At 52.7% G+C, this 19748-nt stretch overlaps 1 protein-coding gene across 1 annotated transcript in view; it reads right to left on the reverse strand.

Annotated features, from left to right (window-relative positions):
- Positions 1–19748, reverse strand: part of PLXNA2 (plexin A2) — a 205650-nt gene that overhangs the window by 173409 nt on the left and 12493 nt on the right. Inside the window, exon 2 of the mRNA XM_045787800.2 lies at positions 5751–7018. Coding sequence (XP_045643756.1) covers positions 5751–6938 — 1188 coding nt within the window. The 5' untranslated portion in view covers positions 6939–7018. The remainder of the gene's footprint in view (positions 1–5750; positions 7019–19748) is intronic.

Below are 19748 nucleotides of genomic sequence, written 5' to 3' on the forward strand. Positions count from 1 at the left end.
TAACCCACGCCCAACCGCCAGCCTAAGGACGCCAGGCCTCAGAGAGGTACAGACGTGGGGTTCAGGAACCTAACACAGGCCTCAGACGAAAACATCTCACCAACTGACCCACAAATCCCACTGCGGCTTCTGTGAAACCAGATAGAGGGGTCTGCAGCCTTCCTCACACTAGCCCACGGCCACCCATCCACTCTTCTGCCAAGAGATCCGGGGTCACCTGAAAAGCTGATTGCCTGAACTCATTTTCTGGTCATTTTGAGGTCCCTGGGGACCATCCCCTTCTGTAGGGATGCTTCTATTTAGACAGGGGAGATTCAGTCTGGAGGCAACCTCACAGGATTTCTATCAGCTGGGGAGGGTTCCTGTTTGTGTCTCGGGCTGCCAGGTCTCCCTCTGGGCACGAGGAATGGTAAGCCAGCCCATCATTCACCAGATCCTGTACTGGGGAGAGGCTGAGAAGATCGCCACAATGAGGGCAGGCCCTCATATCTGGAAAAGTTACTTCGTCAGCACAAACCTCAGTTTCTTCGTTTGTTACACTGCTTGGCCACTTTTCTGAGAAAATTACTGAGGAGCAAATGGAAGAACCCATTCCTCAGAGTTTTGTTAAGTTGTACACCGGTTTCCGCTATTGTACACTATAGGTCTTCAGCCATGTTCACGGAGATATAAATAAAACAGAATGCTGGAGGTGATCTCCTTCCTGTTACCAGGCTTTTGAAGGGACAGGTGTTGTGCCTGGATAAAGAGTATCTTTCAGGAGACACTGGGGCACCTTTGAAAGAAGACCACCCTGAGCCAATGAAAAATTAGCTTACCCCAAAGTAGGGAGACCTGAATTCTGGCCTCTGCTCGACGGCTAAGTGGCTGTGTGAACCTGGAACAGTAATATCCCCTCTTGGGCTTGTTAAACGGGATAGTAAATGGATTATTTCTAAGATCTCGCTCAGTTAAAAGAAAAAAGGAGGAGGAGGAGCAGAAGGAGATTGCGTGCTTCCTGAGGACAGGGGCTGCCGAGGGGCTTGTCCTGCCTGCACAGCGCCTAGCCTGGGACTGGGCCATGACGGGTCCCCGGAGACGTGCCGGTTGACTGTACAACCAGGAATCCTGTGGGCAGAGGCTGCAGACTCCAGGCCAGAAAGAACCGAGAGTCCTGTGGCAGCTGTTCCTTCTGGGTCTGAAAAGGCATCCCAGAGGAGGAAGGAAATGACCATTGCGGGAAACAGAAAGCACTAGGGAGAAACCTGAAAACTGTTCCCTTCAGCTTCCTCCTCTCACCCTCACCCGGGGGTAAGAACAGGCCGGTGCATCACTCACTGACAGCCGGTTCCTTCGGAATGAATGGTTTACGAGCTAGTGCATGTGTGGCTAAACCAGGGACTTCCCTTCTGTTTCCTTCTCAGATCCAAAGGGAACAGAGATCTTGTGATTCCCTGGTGTTTGGCAGAGAGCTGCTGCCCCTGGTACTGGTGGGAAAGGCGGAGCTGCCCTCGTGTGTGTAAGAGTGTATGGTGTGCCTGTGTGTGTGTGTGTGTGTGTGTGTGTGCGTGTTCTCTAGCAAAGGGACTGACATTCAGGTGAAGGATGACCTTGAACAACTAGATAACAGGGAGACACAGCAGAAGGGATAAGCTCCTCAGGAAGGGAGTGGAGCAGTGGCATGCTGGACAGCTCATGAAGGATGTCTGCGCACCTGTCTGCATTCAGTGGCATCACACAACGTGGCTTGAAATTGGCCACCTTGGGAGTATTTACACCCTGGAAATTGGCAGATGCTTCTAATCAAGTGTCCCCAGCCCACCCCCACTCCCTGCATGGAACCAGCTGTTTAGTATTTACTAGCACATCACTAGACCCAATGCTGGAAATTTCTAGCTCCCAAGAAAGGCAGGTCGGAGGAGTCAGTTAGCACTTTTTACATTTTCTACTTTTCTTTCTCATCCCTACACTGTACGCAGCAGGTACCCTGGTAAGACTCAAGAAATCTAAATTGTAGTCCTGTCTCTACCACTATCCAGCCATGTGACCTTGGTAGGTCACGGACCCTCTCTGAGCCTCAGTTTTCAGTTTTCTTATCTGTAAAATGAAAGGACCGCACCAGGTGATGGTCAAGCTTTCTTTTGCTCTGAAAGTACATGATTCAGGGTTTCAGTTTCCTTCCCACTTTCTCCAGGGGCTGGTAAGACTGCAGAGTCTGGGCACAGGCATAGCCCAGGTCAATTTCTGAGAAATGATGACAAAAGCAAAACAACAACAACAACAACAACAACAAAAAACTTGCCAGTGATTGTGGATTTCTCTACATCCCTCCTGATTCTAGAATCTCCAGAACTGTAAAGGAAATTTCTTTTTCCAGAACCTCAGGCCCTGGAGTTGACCGGCATTTCTTTCTCTCCTCTCTAAATTGTCAGGTGTTTCCAAATATCTGATGCCCCTTCATTTTTGCTCAAATGGTGACAGCTTGAAGTATGGCTTTCCTTAGCAGCAGCATGGCTAAACAGAAAGAGCTTGGGCTCAGAAGTCCTATGGGCTGAGCCGAACTCAAGTCCCTGCTTTGTCATTAGAGTTGTGTAGATTTAAGCAATTTACACTTAGTCTTTGTGAGCCTTTGTTTTTCCATCTGCCAAATGGGGATGATGCTCTTTGCTTCATAGGGTTACATAGAGGATCAAATAAGAGAACACTTAAATTGCCCAGGTCGGTCTTCAGTACACAGCTTCCATTCCGTGAGTGACAGCCCTCTTCCTCATCCCTTTTCTGGGTGCAAAGCTCAAGTCCTTCATCTAAGAGCTCCACGGCAGTCCAGAGATTATGTTAAAATGAAGCCCTGGGACCACAGCTTCGTTCACCCATCCCTAACCCTCTCCAACCTGCCACCAAATGTTTCTGGATCCCCAGGTCTGGGACTCCTTAGATTATAAGGATTTTAAACAGCAACTCCTATTCCAGCTTCCCTGCCCACCCTGCTGTCAAGGTTGCACCAGATGAGTGTGACTCTCAGGGGTGGGACGGGGGCGCTGATGAGGGGCTGTTCTCTGAGGTCCTGGTCCCACCTACTGTCACCTCTCTCCCAGTGCCTTTGCTGCTCTTTGGTCACTAGCCCAGGCTTGTCTCTCTGCAAGCCACTGGAGCCAGAGAAGGGTGTAGGCTTCCTCTTCCCTCTGGCTCAGAAGCAGGCAGGAATCAGCAGTTTCCTCCTGACAAGGCCCCCCTGGGCAATGGGAACCAGGCAGGACTCTGGAAGGGGGTTAACCCTTGCATTTCCTCTCTACTTCTCCTGATTGGTTGGGGACCATAAGATATAGATTATCAGTGCTGTAAAGAACTTTGGAGGTTATCTAGTTCAGCCTCTTCATTTAATAAAAGGGAAATAACATGGGCGCCTGGGTGGTGCAGTCGGTTAAGCATCTGACTCTTGGGTTTGGCTCAGGTAGTGATCTCAGGCCATGAGATCGAGCCCCACGTTGGGCTCCATGCTCAGCTGGGAGTCTGCCTGAGATTCTCTCTCCGTCTCCCTCTGCCCTCCAGCCTGTGCTTTCAATCTCTGTCTCTCTAAAATCAATCAATCAATCTTTAAATAAAATTGAAGTGAAATAAGAGCAAATAACTGGTCCTGTGTTATTATGATTAATATTAACAAATTACAGCTTCCATTTTTTGGATGCTTATTATGTGTCAAGTATGGTGCTAAGCATTTTATATCCATTTTCTATTTGATCTCCATAACAGTCAAAAAAGAGGGTATTATTATCTCTATTTTTAAAGATGAAAAATTACAGCTCAGACCAAATACAGAGCTGGCCCAAAGTCACGCAGTTTTAAGTGGTAGAACTGAGTTTTAACCACAAATCTGCTGGACTTCAAAGTCTATTGTCTTAAGCACTATCCTATCATACCAAGCAAATGATGGTGTGAACAGAAGCACAGATGAGGCACGACCTGTTTTCTTGCTTTAAGGAGTGGTTTTTGGTTTCAAGAGCAGGCACTCTCAATTTAGGGTACTCAAAAGGCCATACGGGCCCCTTGGTCTCAGATTTTCCCCCAGGCTGCAGATCCAGAGTCCACAACACTTTGCACAGAACTCTATCTTAGCACTTGTCACACACCCTAGTTAACTCATAAGGGTAAACCTAACACGGTGCTAATCTAAGCCGTGTATCATCTCCTCTGATCATCCCATAAGGTAGACATTATGATCTCCATTTCGCAGATGATAATGTAAAGACATTAAATTACTTTTGAAACCAGGAAGCAGCACAGATAGTATTTGGACTGTGTTGTCTCTGAGGCCCAAACTCCTAGGCACTGTATTACATTGCCAGTATCTCCCTCTCTTTCTCTCCCTTCTCTCTCTTTCTCCCTTTCTCCCTTCTCTCTCTCCCACTAGATTATGAGACACGTAAGAGTAGCTATCACCTCCTTTTCATGTGTGCATCCCCAGTCCCGGGACAGTACTAGGCACTTGGAACGTCTTCAATACTCTCTTGCTAAATGGATGGATGGGTGGGGGAATGGATGCGTGATGGATGGATAGAGGGAGGGATGAATGGAAGGATGGACAGATGGATGGAGGGAGGGATGGATGATGGACGGATGGATGGCTGGATGGTTGGATCATGGTGACCACTTAGATGGCAGCATCTTGGCCCTCTGTCAGGGCCGTGCTCGCCACCGATGTTCTTCTATCTGCTATCTGGATCTTCTATCAGGTCTGGATCCCGAGCTTCCCTTCCTCTCCTCTTCTCCCTTTGCCCAGACTCTGGATTCTTCTTCTCTAGTTTTCTTTTTTTTTTTTTTTTTATGACAAATTTTTTTTTTTAAGATTTTATTTATTTGACAGAGAGAGAGACAGCCAGCAAGAGAGGGAACACAAGCAGGGGGAGTGGGAGAGGAAGAAGCAGGCTCATAGCGGAGGAGCCTGATGTGGGGCTCGATCCCATAACGCCGGGATCACGCTCTGAGCCGAAGGCAGATGCCCAACTGCTGTGCCACCCAGGCGCCCCTCTAGTTTTCAATCTACCAGTCAAGCTGGACTCCTTCCCGTCTCCTCCAACTGACATATCCCCCTGACTACTCGACTCCCACACTTGGCTTCCCAGGGGCCTACAAAGCCCTCCATGTGCACGATGTGGTCCCCGTCCTCACGGACCAGCCTCGTCCCTTACCCTTCTTTCTCCCACACGCCCTGATGCAGCTGCAGCGGCCTCCCTACCTCTGCACACGCACCAGGCATGCCCTGAATTCTTCGCACTTGCTGCTCCCTCTCCGGAATGTTTTCCCCAGATATCAACATGACTCACTTCCTTACCTTCCTCAGTCTTAGCTCAAATGCCACTTTTTCAATGAATCAATCTTCTTGGGCATGGCCCCTCCCTCTTCCCTGCTTTATTTTTCTCTACAGCAATTATTGCCATCTGACAGACTACACCTCTTACGTATTTATTTGTCTCCCCTCACTCATGAAAGCTCCGCGAAGGCAGGGCGTTTGCTGGCTGGGTCTACAACAGGGCCTGGTCTGGTGCAGGCACTCGCTAGATATTTTTGGAAGGACTCAGTGGATCCACACACACCCCAAGTGTCGGCTCTAGGTCAGGCTCTGTGTTCCTGGTTATAACCAGATAGCGAACCTGAAAGCCCCTCTCATTTGAGGCCGTGGGTGGTCGGGGAGCAGGCTGCGCAATGGGTCACCCGCAGGAAAATGGAAGCCGGAAGGGCGGATCAGGAGTAGGGTGAGGGGAGCACCTCCTTACCGCCTTGGTGCACTGGACGTCCTTCCCCAGCAGCCAGTTGAGCTCCAGGTTGCCCTCCCCCTGGTAGCAGGACTGCAGGCGCTCCTTGATCTGCAGGTTGATGGCCCGAATGGGGAAGGCACAGAGGGCAGAGTCGTCTGGCGGGTGGTGATACTGCTTCTGCCCTTTGGAGAAGATGGCAAAGAGCACGTCCTCCTGGCCGCTGATATTGAAGGCCTGGGCCAGGGAGTCCCCGGGTTTGGCGAGGTAAGCGGCCTGCAGGAGGCGGTACTCCACCCCGGCCCGAGTGCAGCCGAAGGGCAGGGACACGTACGAGTGGAACTTGGGGTCCTCCTTGCAAAGACGCACGATGCGGGACGTGTAGAACAGGTCCCCCGCCGAGTTGATGGCCACGCCCTCGGGGGTCTCGGGCTGCACCGTCAGGAAGTAGACGAAGCCCCCGCTGGCGAAGCCGTAGATGTAGAAGATGTCGAAGTGGGAGACCAGGGCCAGGGTGTCGGAGGGGATCTTGATGAGGGAGGAGACGAAGTCGCTGTGCAGCTCGTAGTCGAGCATGGCGGAGGACTCGGGGTCTCGGGGCAGCTTCCTGCTGGACAGCGTCGGGAAGTAGTCCTGCTTGCCGTCCACCGCCGTGCCGATGAATAGCTTGCCGTCCTCGCCGTCCGAGCGCACGATCACGCCGTACATCGTGCCGGTCTTGTTGACGCTGGACAGGTAGTGCTCCTTCTTGTGCGACGGTTCCACCAGGATGAACAGGTCGTCCAGCCGCAGCAGCTTGCACACCCCCTGGTAGAGGCTCCCGCAGGCCAGCAGGCGGTTCTCCGAGTAGTCGATGATGAGCAGCTTGTTGACGTTGTTGGTGAGGCTCAGCACCTCGCTGCAGGGCTGCACGATGAGCGGTGGGTAACAAGACTTGTTGTCCTCTTCCGGCCCCGTCTTGTGAGCCACCTGGATGGTCAGGTTGCCCGTCAGCTTGTACACCCGGTTGATGGCCCCCACGTACACCGCCCCCGTGCCTCGGTGCACGGTCAGGTGGTTGAAGGTCCAGTCACGGTTCTCCGAGTGGAAGGTACTGAACTGAGTCATGCCGGCGGCCCCAGGGGCCAGCAGCACCCAGACCACGGAGAGCAGGACCACAGACCAGCTGTCAACCTCAGCAGCGCGTGGCCAGGGCCTCCTCTGTTCCATTCTGCGTGGGGCAGGGAGGAGGACACAGATCCTCTGAGTTCTCTTCTACTCCACCTTCCTGGGCTGGCCCTCACATGGTTCTGGAAAACACAAGGCAGGGTGGTCAGAGGGGAAAATAAACCCTGGGAAGAGCGAATAGGATGGCTTGACCCAGGGTCCCCATCCCGGTTAGCTCTGAGTCTCTTCCTTCTGTATTTTGGTTTTTCTATTTTTAATATACTTCCCCCTCTTTGGGATGTTCAGGGAATCCTGTTATCTATTTTGGTCTCCAGCCTTTACACTGTAAAATACATTTTTTTTTTTTTTTTTTTTTTTTACAAAGCATCTCTATTTCTGTCTTCTTAAGACATCGTTTTTATCTCGGAGAGAGGTTAAACTACTGTTTAAGTTCATCCAGCCAGTCGATCCGAGTGTCGGCACTGAAGCCAGTCTTCCCCACCCAGGTGTCACGTCTGTCCTCTCCCGGCCGAGTGGAAATCTCTCCTGTTTTTGAAAAGCTTGTTTAGAAGGCCCTCTTCCAGGCTCTCCAGGTCAACTACTCCCAGAGCCTGATGTTGCAAATAAAATTCCGTCTTACTTCAGACTATCCAGCCCCTCACACCGCCGCATTTCAGTACTTTCTCATGCTCCATCCTCCACAGGGAAGGAGAAGAGCTGTTCATCTTGAAAAACAGTGCCTCCCAATGCCCCTCAGCCTCGTCCTCTCCAGAAAAGAGAATCCCTGAGCGCCAGCTGTTGAAACTTGTTAGAAAAGTGAAATACGGGGAGACTGATGGACTGGGGTTCTCACATGTACCATTCAGGGGCCTGAACAGCCCTGGGGAGAAGGGTGGATACCCCCGCACCCTGCTTTGGGACAGGGGGATGGCAGCCACCACCTCTCCAATGAGCAGGCGGCCAGGTCTGGCCAAGATTGCTTCCACTTGGGCTTCTCTGCAGGTGGAGCACGGGAGGAACTGGCCCCCTTGCTGAGGGGGACTGGCTACCTGAGTCCAGCTTGAGCCACCCAGGCAAGGGCTCTGGGTTTCGAAAACGTGGGGGAGGAGCAAAGGGAGGGGAGTCAGAGGTCAGTCTCACTGCAGGCACGGCTGGGGCCCTGTGACTGTTTAAGGATGCGTGAAGCCTGTCCCGCCTGAAGTCCAGTCACTCTCCTGTCCTGACTCCTTTGCTCCTTCCCCTCTGACCCTCAGGCTCTAAAGCTTCTCTGTATTCTGAGGAAGCTGCCCAGAAGGCCAAGGTGGGGCTCACATGGAGAGCTTCCAGCCTCCTGGGCAGAGAGGGTGGAGAGTAGAGTTCGTGCCGTCTCTAACAGCACTGCCTCTGACTTCCAGGGACAGGGACAGTGGCAGAGGCAGCAGGCGGCGGCGGCAGCGGGAGGAGGCAGAGAAATCTGCTCTCCAGCTGGACAGACTGTCCGGCAACCTTCTCAGACAAGTCCAGACACAACTCTCGGCAGGAGTGGAAACACCCAAACCAAGGATGGAGAATGTGCTCCAAGGCGGCCTAGGAGAGTCGTGTCTCCTTCAACCTCCCTGGCCCCCCCAAATCGGGCCGGAATGGGTTAGAATTAGCACAGGCGCCACCTTGGAAATCCGCAGTTTTTGCTCTATATCTTTAGAAACGCTCCTCCTCAGGGCCTGACAGCCACCATGGTGCCAGAGGGAGGCCCCACCTGACCACCCTCCTCCAACCAGGCTCCGCTGGGGTGTTCTGGGGTGACTCATGAGGCCCCAGGCTTCCTTGGAAAGAGGAAGGCAGCAGCGGCATGAGGCCCAGGCTGACCTCAGCGACTCCGACACAACCCTTCCGGCCCCACGCGCACACCAGCAAAGCCTCCCGACAGACAGGGCTTTCGGTTTGAAAACCAGGGGTTATTTTTAGTGATGTCCTGGGGCCGGTAGCAGGACGTGAATTCCTCAAGAGGAGCCATGGAAAGGAAATAACAGAATCCTCACATTCTCCAGCTGGAGCGGGAACGACAAGAGACCATTCTGGGCAGGCCCTGTCTCTGGGTAGGAAAGCACCTTTGGCCGGGCAGAGGGCAGAGCGTCCCACGAGGAGCGGTGAGAAAGGCTGGAAGTGTCAGCATCCTGCACGTGGGGTTTGGTCTTTCAGAAAGCGTGCTCTCAGACACCCTGGCACCGAGTTGATGAATGTTACACTCCTGCCTTCTCCGCAACACGCATGCAACATACAAGGTTAGCCCGTGGCGGGAGGAAGCAGGTCCTGATAGCAGAGATAGCATCAAAGCACACGGTGTGAGGTTAAGATCAACCGTCTCACCCCCCTGCCTACTCTCCTCCTGAGGCACAGTTTGAATAGGGAGCGGCTTCTGTTAGGCACAATTTAGGGACAAGTTGGGCTCTGGGGCAAGTCAAGTCTCACCTCCCTTTCTGGCTGAATGGGAGCAATGGCAGAAGGTACCACTCAGGTTGTCACGAGAGCCAATGAGATGATGTGGAGAACCTCTTAGGATGGCACATGGCACACAGTGAGTGCTCGACTTGTGCCAACGGTTATTATGATCACTGAAGCCTCCCTTGGAGACTGTGCTTCAGGAATCCTGCCAGAGCTCCTGAGCTCCCTTTTTGCCCATATTCTTCCTTTCCATGGGAATAAACATTGGGGGCAGACCCTGAGGCCCAGCTTTCCCTGACCCAGTGAAGGCGCTCAATCTGGGAAGCCTGTGTCAGGGGAAAGGGAAGAGATCCAAGGTGATCTTCTCTATCATACTACTGCACAAGTCCCAACATAGTCTCTCGGCAGCCTGCAGGGAGGCTAGTGGAGGTGCAGAATGCTGGGAGGTGAACTATGAATGGGAAAATGACCTGATGGCTACGAAGTCATGGAGCAGGAGGAAGAGTGGAGGACTTCCTGGGTCAAATCCTGCCTGGGTCCCCCATGAATACTATGGCTTTAAACTGGTCTAGCATCTCTCTGAGCTTATTTCTTGATCTTAAAATAAAGGGTGCTTGAATTAACCAGTTTGTAGGATTTCTTCTTTCAGTTGAAGTGATAACCTTGAGGCTTATGTCCTTTTGCTTCTAGAGTTTGTCATTGAGACTGAGGTCCTTCCATGCTACCTGGTAAGGCTGGTCAGGCCAGGAGTTCTCAACAGACCTCTCTGCTGGGCTGTTTTCCTCTCATTCCTTAATCAGCATCTACTCTGGGACCGACAGCTCCTGGGACCTTCTGATCTTGCAGCGGCAGGTACTGGTGCACAGGAGTCAAGGGGAGGCTTGGTCTGCAGTGCAGGGCTGGCAGGGGAGGCTCACGGTCGGCTCTGGGAATGTGGCTTTCACAAGGACGACAGACTTCACGGCCAAGCTGAGAGCCTCCGTCTCTCCGTGCCAAGGCTGATACTACCAAGTAGCCATTCCAAAGCAGGGCTCAGCTGGCAAGGATCAGGTCCCCTGTGTGAGTTCAGAGGAAAGCAGAACGTTTGGGCCTCTGATGAGAGGCAGTGCGCTCTAATGGTTAAATGCATGAGCTCTGAACTTAGCTGCATGGATTCAAACAGAGCCGACAGCTGTGTAAACTTGGTCAAGGTACTTAGCCATTCTGTGGTGCTCTGTCCCAATCTATATAAAATGGGATTAGTAGTCACATCTATCTCGAAGGATTATGATGATGAAGTCAGTTAATACATATAACGCACTTAGAATGATGTCCGGTCCATTTGAAACGTTCCAGAGACATTAGCCTTTATTATTAATAATTTATTTGTCAATATTTCCAGCTCTTCACAAACTCCTCCATTCCATGATCTGTCTTAGGATGAATTTTCCAGCCTCGGTTTGGTGGGAGCCGGTGAACACGTGCCTCTGACTTTGTGCACCCAGCATTTCTTCCTAATGCCAACTGTCTAATGTCAACCTGGGGAGTTTTCCCTTAACAATGCCTCCTTCTTTCTGTCATTTCTCTCTCTGTGGCTGTTTGTGAGGTCAGTTTGTCACATGCATTCTCAAGAGCCTCTCTGGGAAGCAAGTATCACTAAATATTTTATTTGGAGGGCTTGATGACACCATCTCCCCGATCAGGATTCAGGAGTTGGTGTTGGTGACAGCCAGTGGAAGCATCTAATACCTTCCAGATCAGGTGCTGTAGGTGTCGGTGGCAAAGCAGGGAGGAAATGACAATCAGGCACTCCCAGTTCAGCTCAGGGCAGGCTTCCTCCCTGCCTACCCGCTCTGGTGCCTTTTCCCAGGAGATCCGGGTGACACGCCTCTATGCTTTCTCTTGGTCTCCATTAGAGCAAAAGGAGCTAATAGCAAGAGGAGTTAGAGTCGGGATACCATTTTGCCAAATTGAGTCAAAGTTCACGATCATAGACCTGACACCCTTGGACCCATCTGCAGCAATACTACCACCACTGTCTCCATTGTACTGTCACTGTCACCGCCTTTGTCACCACCACTTGCACCGTCATCAGCAGCATCCTGTTGCCGATGATATTCTTCATGACAGTAGTGGTGAAAGGTGCCTGTGATTACCACGGCACTGACTCAGTGGCTCTCACGGCCAGGATCCCGAGGTGCCGGATGGTGACAGAGCAAAGGTAAGCGTGGCCATAAGGCTGTGACATCAGAAGGAGCTGGCAGCTTCTCTTGGGTTCCACTGCCACCCCCTTCCTCACCCACCACAGGGGGAGGCCGTCCTCTGTCCGAGCTCGCCTTTCTAATGAGTAGAGCCTATAAAGCGGGAGTCCTGGCCAATGCTCAAGGAGATCATAGAATCACTCCAACCCACTTCTTTTCTTTTCTTTTCTTTTCTTTTCTTTTCTTTTCTTTTCTTTTCTTTTCTTTTCTTTTCTTTTCTTTTCTTTTCCTTTTCTTTTTTCTTTTCTTTCACCCTCCCTCCCTCCCTTTCTTTTCTTTCCTTCCTTCCTTCCTTCCTTCCTTCCTTCCTTCCTTCCTTCCTTCCTTCCTTCTTTCTATAAAGAAACCACAGACCATGGAAAGAAAACCAGCTGTCCAACGTGACCCCAGATGAGTCATGGACAGGCTAGGCTTTGTGACAAAAAGTCTCGTGCTTCCTCTGCACGAGGGGTGCAAGGGTCCTGAGAGTCAGTTATGTTCTGCCTCGAGACTGCCCTGTTTGGTGAAAGAAGATGCCTGTGATGGTGGCAGTCCCATGATGGGCAGAAGTGAGCTTGCCACCAGGCCTGGGCAGCGAGCGAGTGCACAGGGCAGACTCAAGGAGGCCAGGGATTAGGGGCCCAGGGGGCTGAAAAAGCCACTGTCAAGGGCTCCTTTCTGTGTCGGGAGAACAACCTCCTCTGACCTACTTGAAGCCACAGCCGTTGTCACATGCAGAAATGGCACCCACGTTGTGATTTGGGGGCTATGCTGTCCCATGCCACATCCCTCTGGGCTGTAGACAACCTCACAGACAGGTCAGATGTAGTCTAAGTGACAGAAAGCCTCTTCTTCCCAAAGAGTTAGAACTGCAGCAGGAGAGACTAAAGTTAGGTATTAAGGGGGACATCCTGTCTAGAGAGGATTCCTGGGCTTCATGCCAAGGAGACTATGGGCTTTTCTAATGGTGAATTTTCCCGACAGCTGTCTAGGGAGACGTTTACCCAGAGGCAAGGGATTGGTCCCAGTGACCTCAGAAGGCTCCTCTGGGTTTAAGATTTCTATGAATTAAAGTCTATGAGGATAAAAGGTCTACATGTGCGATTCTGGGGCCCTGGCTTGTCCCCTGTGGGCGGCACGATCCTGAAGGACCTGTCATAATGTCATCTGCGCCGTCGTACATGCAAACATGCCGAGCGCCACTCTGTCTAACACGGACCTCGGAGGTAGTCCAGGCACGTTGGGCAGCACAAGGTGAGCGAGAGGGCGAACGCAAAGGCCCCGGGTAATGCCGACAGCTGAAAGGCCTCAATTAGAGTGAAAGGAGTTATCTGGTATTTAAATAATTATTAGATTGAAGGAATAATCATGGGTTTGAGCTGATTTTTTCCCCACTGTCACCCTGATGGCGTCTATAATATTATTATTCAAATGCCCATGATTCTCATTGAGGAGAGACCAGGAGCGAGAGAGGAGAGAGTGGGGGAGGGGTCTGCGAGCATGGAGGGGCGGGAGGGAGGCTCATTTAATCTCCATGTGACAGGGCTGCAGGAGGTACGATTAGTCTTTTTCTTATTTCAGCTGTCACTCATGCACAGACACCGAAGATTGTTATTAGCGTATTTTATGCACGCGATTTAAAGGGAAGGGGGGGCTGTGGGGAGAGGGAGAATTTCCTACAGAAAATAAAGGGACCAAAGGAACAATTTAGATGTCACTGCTATACCAGCTGCGTTTGCTTCATTAATCGAATGTCATTTTTTCCCCAGACTCTGTGCTGTTATGTGAAGCTAAGTGACTACATCTCGCCCCAGAGCGAGAGGAAGGTGGTGAGGGGAGCCAGAGGGGGAAAACGAGCCTCTGCCTACACGCCCTCTCAGCATCCATCCCTGAGGAAGTGGGATCAATGATACTGGATGATACTGTGGCCTTCCGGTGTGTGTCGAGACAACTTCTGGGGACAGTTTCTATCTGGCCACCTTCCGTCTCTGTGAGCAGGGAGATGCCCCACCAGTGTGTACCTGGGATTCCTGTCACAGGTGGGTGAGCCAGAGCCAGTGGCCAAGCATCAAGGAGTGGAGAAGGCAATGTGGGGAGGCCCTAAGGGTCCTGATCGGCAGTGAAAGAGGAACCCGTGTTCCAGGAGGTGAGGCCGTGAGGGCCTGGGTGACCCAAGCTGTGTGTGGTTCTCTGCTCCGGATCCACATGGTGACATGACAGCGAAGGACTCGACCTCTCGGATGGCACAGTGGGCAGAGGCAGAGTGACAGGGCGAAGTGCAGAGGCTGGGTCCTGGCAAGAAAGGCAGGAAGGCATGCGTTCGGAGGTCAATCATGAATCCCCAAAATTCGTGCGTTGAAGTCCTAACCCTCAGAGCCTCAGAATGTGACTCTATTTGGAGACAGTGACTTTATAGAGGTAATTAAATTAAAATGAGGTCATTAGGTTGGGCCCTAATCCAAATGACTGGTGTCCTTATAGAGAGGGGAAATTTGGACACAAAGGCAGACAGGCACAGAGGGAAGATCAAGGGGAGAGACACGGAGAGAGAAGACGGCCATCGACAGGCCAAGGAGAAAGGCCTGGAACAGACCCTTCCCTCATGGCCCTTGGAAGGAGAGAACCTTACAGACACCTTGACTTTAGCCTCCAGGACTGAGACGATACATTTTTGTTGTTGTAGTCACCCCAGTTGGTGGCACCTTGTTATTGCAGCCCTAGCGAACTAACATAGCGTGGGGGGGATAACGTACTCTACCATCTTGACTCAGGGGGGTTGTTCTTTTAAAGGCAATGGTGTGTAGGCAGGCCCGCACAAGCATGCGTGTTTGCATATGCCAACACAGGGCCGAGGCATTAGAGACGTCAATCTCCACATCTCCATGGGAACGATGGCAGCAAACACACACCCTCTTTCACCCAGCACCAAACGGAGGCCCAGAGACCTCGACTGTACTGCCTTTCACCCCTTTATCCCCAGTGGGATCGGAGATGACATTTGCCGTCTCTCACTCGTGGGGCTTTTCCTGCAGAGTGGTTCCTGTCCTCTCTGCTGCACCTGCCCAGAGAAGTAGGGGTGTCACCTGCAGACCCCTAGAACCCTATGGGATATTCTGTGACTCCCTCCAACCCACCCCAGCTCTTCTCCCAGCCCTGTTATGAGACCACTGCCATTTTTACACCAGGCAAGGGTTTTCGTTGCTTTTTTCCCCAGCTCTCCCAGTGGGCTCTGATGGGGCCCTGGAAACCACACCAGCTCTCCCAGGGCCTTAGCAAAACATGCGGTGTTTGTCCTCTCCCCTCACAGGCTGTAAAAGCTTGGAGTTGTCTCCCTGAATTATGAAGGGTTCCAAAGACATACACACACTTGAGGGGTGGTGGAGGGGAGGGGGCTCGGCTCCTTTCTGGGGCAGTGCCTGGGCCGGCTTTGCAAAGTCAAAACAAGATTCATTACCCCGGGGCCAGGAGCAGGGAGATACACCGCCTGACCCTGCAGACCTACCCCATATGTCATGGGCCTGTCAGAAATCTCCCAGAATTCCCTTTATTATCTAAAGGTCGCCACCCGGGCAGCGCTGAGAGAGCCCATGGTCTAAACTAAACTACAAGAGCAATCAATTTCAAGCAGCTGCCTGCCCCGCCACCCCCACCCCCCCCGCCCCGTCCCCTTCCGTGGGCTCTGCCCTCTTCAACCCCCTCTGGGGGATGGCCAGGGAGGAGCACGCCTTGCCATGGCCACCTCACCCCTGGGGCGGAAAGAATTTCCGCGTGTTAGCAGGACTCTGAGTATTAGGCCCTGGGAGCAAGCCTGCTCCCTGCACTGCGTGGGGCCTTGAAAGGTCACTCCGCTTCTCCCCTGACTCTGAGCTGGCCCCTGCTTCGACCGTCCTAGAAGTGGGGTTACTGTTCTGGTAGGCATTCTGTGATAAAAGGACAGAGAAAGGAATTCTCAGGCTCCTTCCAAAGGCAGGCTAGGCATCAACGTGGGGACATGGCTTTGCTAAGCTGAGTCGGACTCATGCTAGGAGCCTTTGTACCACAAGGGCCATGAGTAGCATAAAATAGCCACCGCCATTTGTTTCCTACAACAAAACATCATAAAGAGGAGCTACCGTTATTGTATTATTTGTTAGCCACTTGCTACGTGGCACACTGTGCTAGGGCCTTTGCACATGCAATGGAGGATTTTGTGATTATCTTGCAAGATGGGTATTCTCCCCATTTCACAGATGAAAAACCCGAATCTCGGGAAGCCTGAATCACTAGACCGGGGTCATTCCGCTAGGAAGCAGGACTCTCTGGGGCCGTGTTTCCCCTCTTCCACGCTGCCTACATACTGAGATGTTATTTTCCAACCAAACCCTCTTATCGCCAGTTTGGGAAAACTCAGCAGAATGGTAAGGAAGATCTGGCAAGTACTTTATTTTAAAGATCAAAACCTGAGGCTCCCATTTTATTTTGGTCATGAAGCAGGGCTGGGGGTGGGGGGGTTGAGATATCTGTTACAAGGTGGATCCTGGGGCTGTTTTGTGGCAAGAGGATCACTAGCTGGCAGTCCCCTTTCAGAGACATTCCAAACGACCTTTCCAAGGAGCCCGGAGACGTATCTCCTGCCTTCTCACCCCACCCTTACTGTACACGGGAGAGCCACGGGGCTCTGGGATTGAAATGGGGCAGAAGAGCAGGACACAGGGTAGAAAGCGCCCGACTAAATTGTTAAACAAATTACGGTTACTCCACATAATGGCATATTATGCTGCCATTAACCGTAATGTTTTCAAAGAATAATGACACAGCTCTGATTCACAGCAGTGGGAGGGAAAGGGAGAGAAAAGGAGCGGAAGAAAAACCCAAACAAAACACCAGGCATTCATCTCAGCTCTCCAGCAATGGCCTGCCCTAAACCCCACTTGCTTTCCCCTCAAGCTGCCCTGTCTTTTCCTCTTGAAGGTAAGCTGTAATGGCCCCGGCCATTCCCCGGCGCTTCCTCCTCTCGCAGACCCTCCTGCTCTCTGCTCCCTGGTGGCTCCCAGAGGCAGCCACTGACCACTGACGTGTTCCATGGACAAGGAGCACTTTCCACCACTGCGGCTTCTTCCTCGCGGCAGGGAAAGAAAGGAGTCACTGGGGCCAGATCAAGGTGCATTTTAAAAATCCTGTCCTTTTCCAAAAGTCAGGCTTTCCGAAGTTCAAGAGTGGGTCTCTTTACCAGCAAGCCTGGTGTCGTCTCCCTGAGCCATGTGAGACTGGCCCAGGGACTATCCGCGGAGCCGGAGCCTGGTGGAAGCCACTGGCAGCTAAGAGTTGGCCACAGATGTCCTGCCCGGTATGCCTCGTACCGCATCATTTCTTGTGCTTCAAACTCCTTGTCTGTTTGCCAGGTACACGGCCAGAGTGTCATATGCACCTATGGCAACCCCTTCTGTTGCCCAGATAGACTCAAGGCTGGTCTACCAAGTACCCAAGTTCAAGTTCTTCCCAAGCTGGCTCTTCTTTCTACAGCTTCCCTCTCCCCCTCTCCCAGACTGACTCCACTCCCAACCAACCGGTTCACGTGCTGAGTCCCTAGGACACCTTGCAGAGTTTCATGGCTGCAGCCGCTCTCCCTGGAACACCTGTCTCCACTTTCTTCTTGGCCTCTCCAACCCCTGTGTGTCCTTCAAAGCTTCAGGAAGCCTCTAGGACCTCCCCACGCGTAATCACCTCTCTCTCCTCCAAAGTCAATCAGAAGCTGTTGTTTTTAGCACACACTGCATTGCTGTTGTTGGCTCTCTTGTTACATGACTGTGTCCTATCTCTCGGTTGACTTAGAGGCTCTTAGGTAAGCACGCAGGAGTAATCCCTGTGCTCTTCGGCACCCCGTGCAGGGTGGCATGATACCTCTCACTCAGTTCTGTGCTCAGTCTGACTCATAGAGAGCAGGGGAGAGGGGACAGGGGGAGGCTCATGTGCTTTTCTCAGCAACTAGTCTGCCCTTAGACATGGTGTGAACGAATGCGCTTGGCTCAACGATTTGCTGTAACTGATGGAGGTGATGAAGAAGGGGCCGGACCGTCTGGGAAGGACCATGGCTCTTGTTCATCTTGAACCCGCTGGGGAAAGAGCAAATGTCCCTGGGAGGTGGAAGAGGTGGGGACAAGGATGAAGAAGAATGAGGGGGAGTGGGGCCACCAGTTCTGTCGGTGAAGGATGCATAACACAGACAGAGCTCGTGCAGGAAAAGTCTTGGCAAGAGAGCTCCAAAGACACAAATTGCACAAGTTCACAGATCACACAAAATGCGTATAATAATAAGTGGCCAACTGACAGCAAGAGTGATCAAGAGCAAAGTGGGCTAGGGTGAGATTCCCCTCAGAAGGCTCCGGAACAGGGCTCTTCCGTTAGGGGTCAAACTCACGGCGGTGCCTGTGGCCAGACTGCAGGCACAGGAAAGACACTGTGGGCTTTGAGGACAGACCTGGGCTCAGGTCTCGCTCAACCACTTCCTAGATCAGTGACCTTGAACCTGTTATTTAACCTTTCGGGGCCTCGGTCTCCCCAGCTGTGAAAGGACACCTTGCAGGGTTGTGGTGAGAATCAGTGAGACAATGGCTGTGGAAAGTGTTCCGCAAACTCCACCGCTTTGAATAAACACCAGTGACTCTTGTTTCTGTTTTTGGAGAAACACTGCACAAGGACATCACCTCCTTGGCAGCACCGGCTGCCCTGTGTGTGCTGGTGGCAAAGGCTGGCGGCTCTGTTTCAATCAGGTGACCCGTCTTATCACGGGGCAGCTCCTGAGACCCTGGCCTCTCGGGAACTGGGGAACTGGGGGCTGCTCGTCCCTTGTCACCTTTCTCCCCAGTCCCCTGAGCCCCACGCTTTCCAACTCACCCCCCCACTTCCTCTCCTTGAGGGTGATTTAAGGGCCACTTCTGCTGCTCTTGGTGATTCATCCAGGTGCCCTTGGCAGGAAAGAGGGAGGGAAGGAGGGAAAAGGAAAGCTGGCCCTTGGGAGGCGGGGCAGGAGCCCACACCCTGGGCTGGAGCTCCACATGCTCTGGACTCTTCCCATCCGTCTGGCCAGAACGTGGGGTGAAGTCTCCCCCCCCCCCACCTGATCCTCCCCTGCCTCTCCTCCTCTGCAGGGCTCTCCTGAACTGACAGCCAGCCTTCGAATAAAAAGTTGTAACTCCTTTTTAAGAGGAAGCTTCTTAAGCAGGCTGTGTCCCCACCCTGTACCTTCCCACCTTCAGTTTCTATTCTTCTCTCTTTGAGACTCTGAGCTCCTGCAGAAAAGATCCTGAGCTGCCAGGCAGCCTCTCTTAAGTCACAGGCACGTTCACACCCCTGCACGCGCAGCAAGAGGAGCGTTCTGGAGCTGGATAAAAGGGACACATGTGGACTGGGAGGGGGTTGCCATTCCGGAAAGAGATCCGTCCACTGACGGGGTTTGTCGGTGCCAAGATGCCCAAGCACGCGGTCTGCGGGACCCTTAGCGCCTGGAGCGGATCAGCCCGTGGTGAGACCCTTGTCGTCCTATCAGCGCGCGCCGTCTAGGACCCCAGCCCTCCTGGGAGGGAAAGTGAAGGACATAGTTATCAGAGAGGCTGACACGGGGAGACAAGAATGTGCTGGAGGGAAAGCGGGGGGGGGGGGGGGGGGGGGAATGCAGGCTGGTGCAGCACCGGGGGACCTGGGGCGGGAGATGAAAGGAACTCCCTGAGTGAGAATCTGGCTGGGATGATGAATGGGGTGTGAGAGAAGAGCCTGGAAAAGGGTAAACAGCCAGGAGGGAAGCAGGAGGGAGGGAGGGGTGAGGAGAAAGAATGTTGAGGTCAAAGAGCAGAGAAAATGCTCTGGGAGTGATTGATTCAGGATCCAACATGTTGCACAGCTGGACGGGTGCACGCGCGCCCTCAGATGTGCTCGGCCCGCCTCCCCTCCCACGGCCCTGCCGAGGCGCGAGCGCGTCTGCTTCTCTGCCGGACCCACTCTGCGCCCTCTGGGAAACCTTTCCTCTGCTATTTCGTTCTCAGGACCCAGGAACCCCCCGCCCCCCGTAACAGAAACTGCCATTTGTGCAGTGACAGCAGCACCCACAAGAATGTCCCGTGCACTGTGTCATTGGCGTACCCCTCCCACAGCCCGTGTGGGAGAGCCGCTCCACAAGTGGGAAGAGAGGTATATCGGAGATGGAATATTCTGGCAAAGGCCCCAAGTGTGGAAGTGGGACTTAGGGTTCCTGTTAGCC

The sequence above is a fragment of the Ursus americanus genome, chromosome 2, assembly GCF_024610735.1.
Source record: "Ursus americanus isolate L20-20 chromosome 2, mUrsAme1.1.p, whole genome shotgun sequence".
Taxonomy (NCBI): Eukaryota; Metazoa; Chordata; class Mammalia; order Carnivora; family Ursidae; genus Ursus; species Ursus americanus.